General features: G+C 41.9%; 1 protein-coding gene across 1 annotated transcript in view; it reads left to right on the top strand.

Annotated features, from left to right (window-relative positions):
• The window catches only part of WDR76 (WD repeat domain 76), a 46,156-nt gene that overhangs the window by 10,493 nt on the left and 34,527 nt on the right, over positions 1–1,136 (top strand). The window contains 1 exon segment of the mRNA XM_011993818.1: positions 584–687. Coding sequence (XP_011849208.1) covers positions 584–687 — 104 coding nt within the window.

Raw genomic sequence — 1,136 nt, 5'->3', positions numbered from 1 at the left:
TTTTTGCATTTTTAGTAGAGACAGGATTTCACCATGTTGGCCAGGCTGGTCTTGAACTCCTGACTTCGGGTAATCTGCCTGCCTTGGCTTCCGAAAGTGCTGGGATTACAGATATGAGCCGCCACATCTGACCAATTTTTATATTTTTAGTAGAGACAGGATTTCACCATTTTGGCCAGGCTGGTGTTGACCTCCTGACCTCAGGTGATCCACCTGCTTCAGCCTCCCAAATTGGTGGGATTACAGGTGTGAGCCACCACGCCTGGCCAAAAATAACTTTTGAGTAATAGTACAATTAATTGCCACTAGGAAATAATTTGCTACTAGATTATACTACTTGATTTCTAATATCAGATCACTTCTTAACTGGGAAGCCATACAGATACTCTGTGAGTATCCCAAATTCAGATTTACTGAAATATCCAATTCAGCAAACGTCTGTTTTGGTTAGATGGCATGAAATGAATAGAGGTAGTACAATTTGAAGTAAAGTATTCATGTAGAAAATGAAACACATAGTTTTGTGAAGTGCTTTTCCTATAGATTATATAAAGTAATGGAATCTTTTTGGTAAATTTTATAGGATGATTTTTCGGGATTGTCACCCTACGAAAGGAAGAGACTGAAGAACATATCAGAAAATGCAGACTTTTTTGCTTCTCTTCAGTTGTCTGAGGTTTGTGTGGAGTCTGTATTTAAAACCAAGATGCTGGGCCGGGAGCAGTGGGTCACGCCTGTAATCCTGTCACTTGGGGAGGTGGAGGTGGGAGATCAACCTGGGTAACATACGGAGACCATCCCCCACCTCTATAAAAAGTAAATTAGTTGAGCATAGTGATTCATGCCTGGAGTCGTAGCTACTGGGGTGGCTGAGGTGGAAGTATGGCTTGAGCTTAGAAAGTCGAGGCTGCTGTGAGCTACGATCGTGCCACTGCATTCCAGCCTAGGCAACAGAGCAAGACCCTGTCTCAAAACAACAACAAGGGTAATAAAACCCAAGATGTCATAACTCCCACCAGAAGGTCAATAACATACCAGGTTTCATAGTGTCAGATGAGGAAGGCTAAAATAGGAGCAGGTTTTGCACTTAATAGGAAGAGGTTACTGTATTCCATTGATTCGAAGGCATTTTTTTT

Source organism: Mandrillus leucophaeus, unplaced genomic scaffold (genome assembly GCF_000951045.1).
Source record: "Mandrillus leucophaeus isolate KB7577 unplaced genomic scaffold, Mleu.le_1.0 Scaffold1114, whole genome shotgun sequence".
NCBI lineage: Eukaryota > Metazoa > Chordata > Mammalia > Primates > Cercopithecidae > Mandrillus > Mandrillus leucophaeus.
This window is presented reverse-complemented; position numbering and strand designations above follow the sequence as displayed.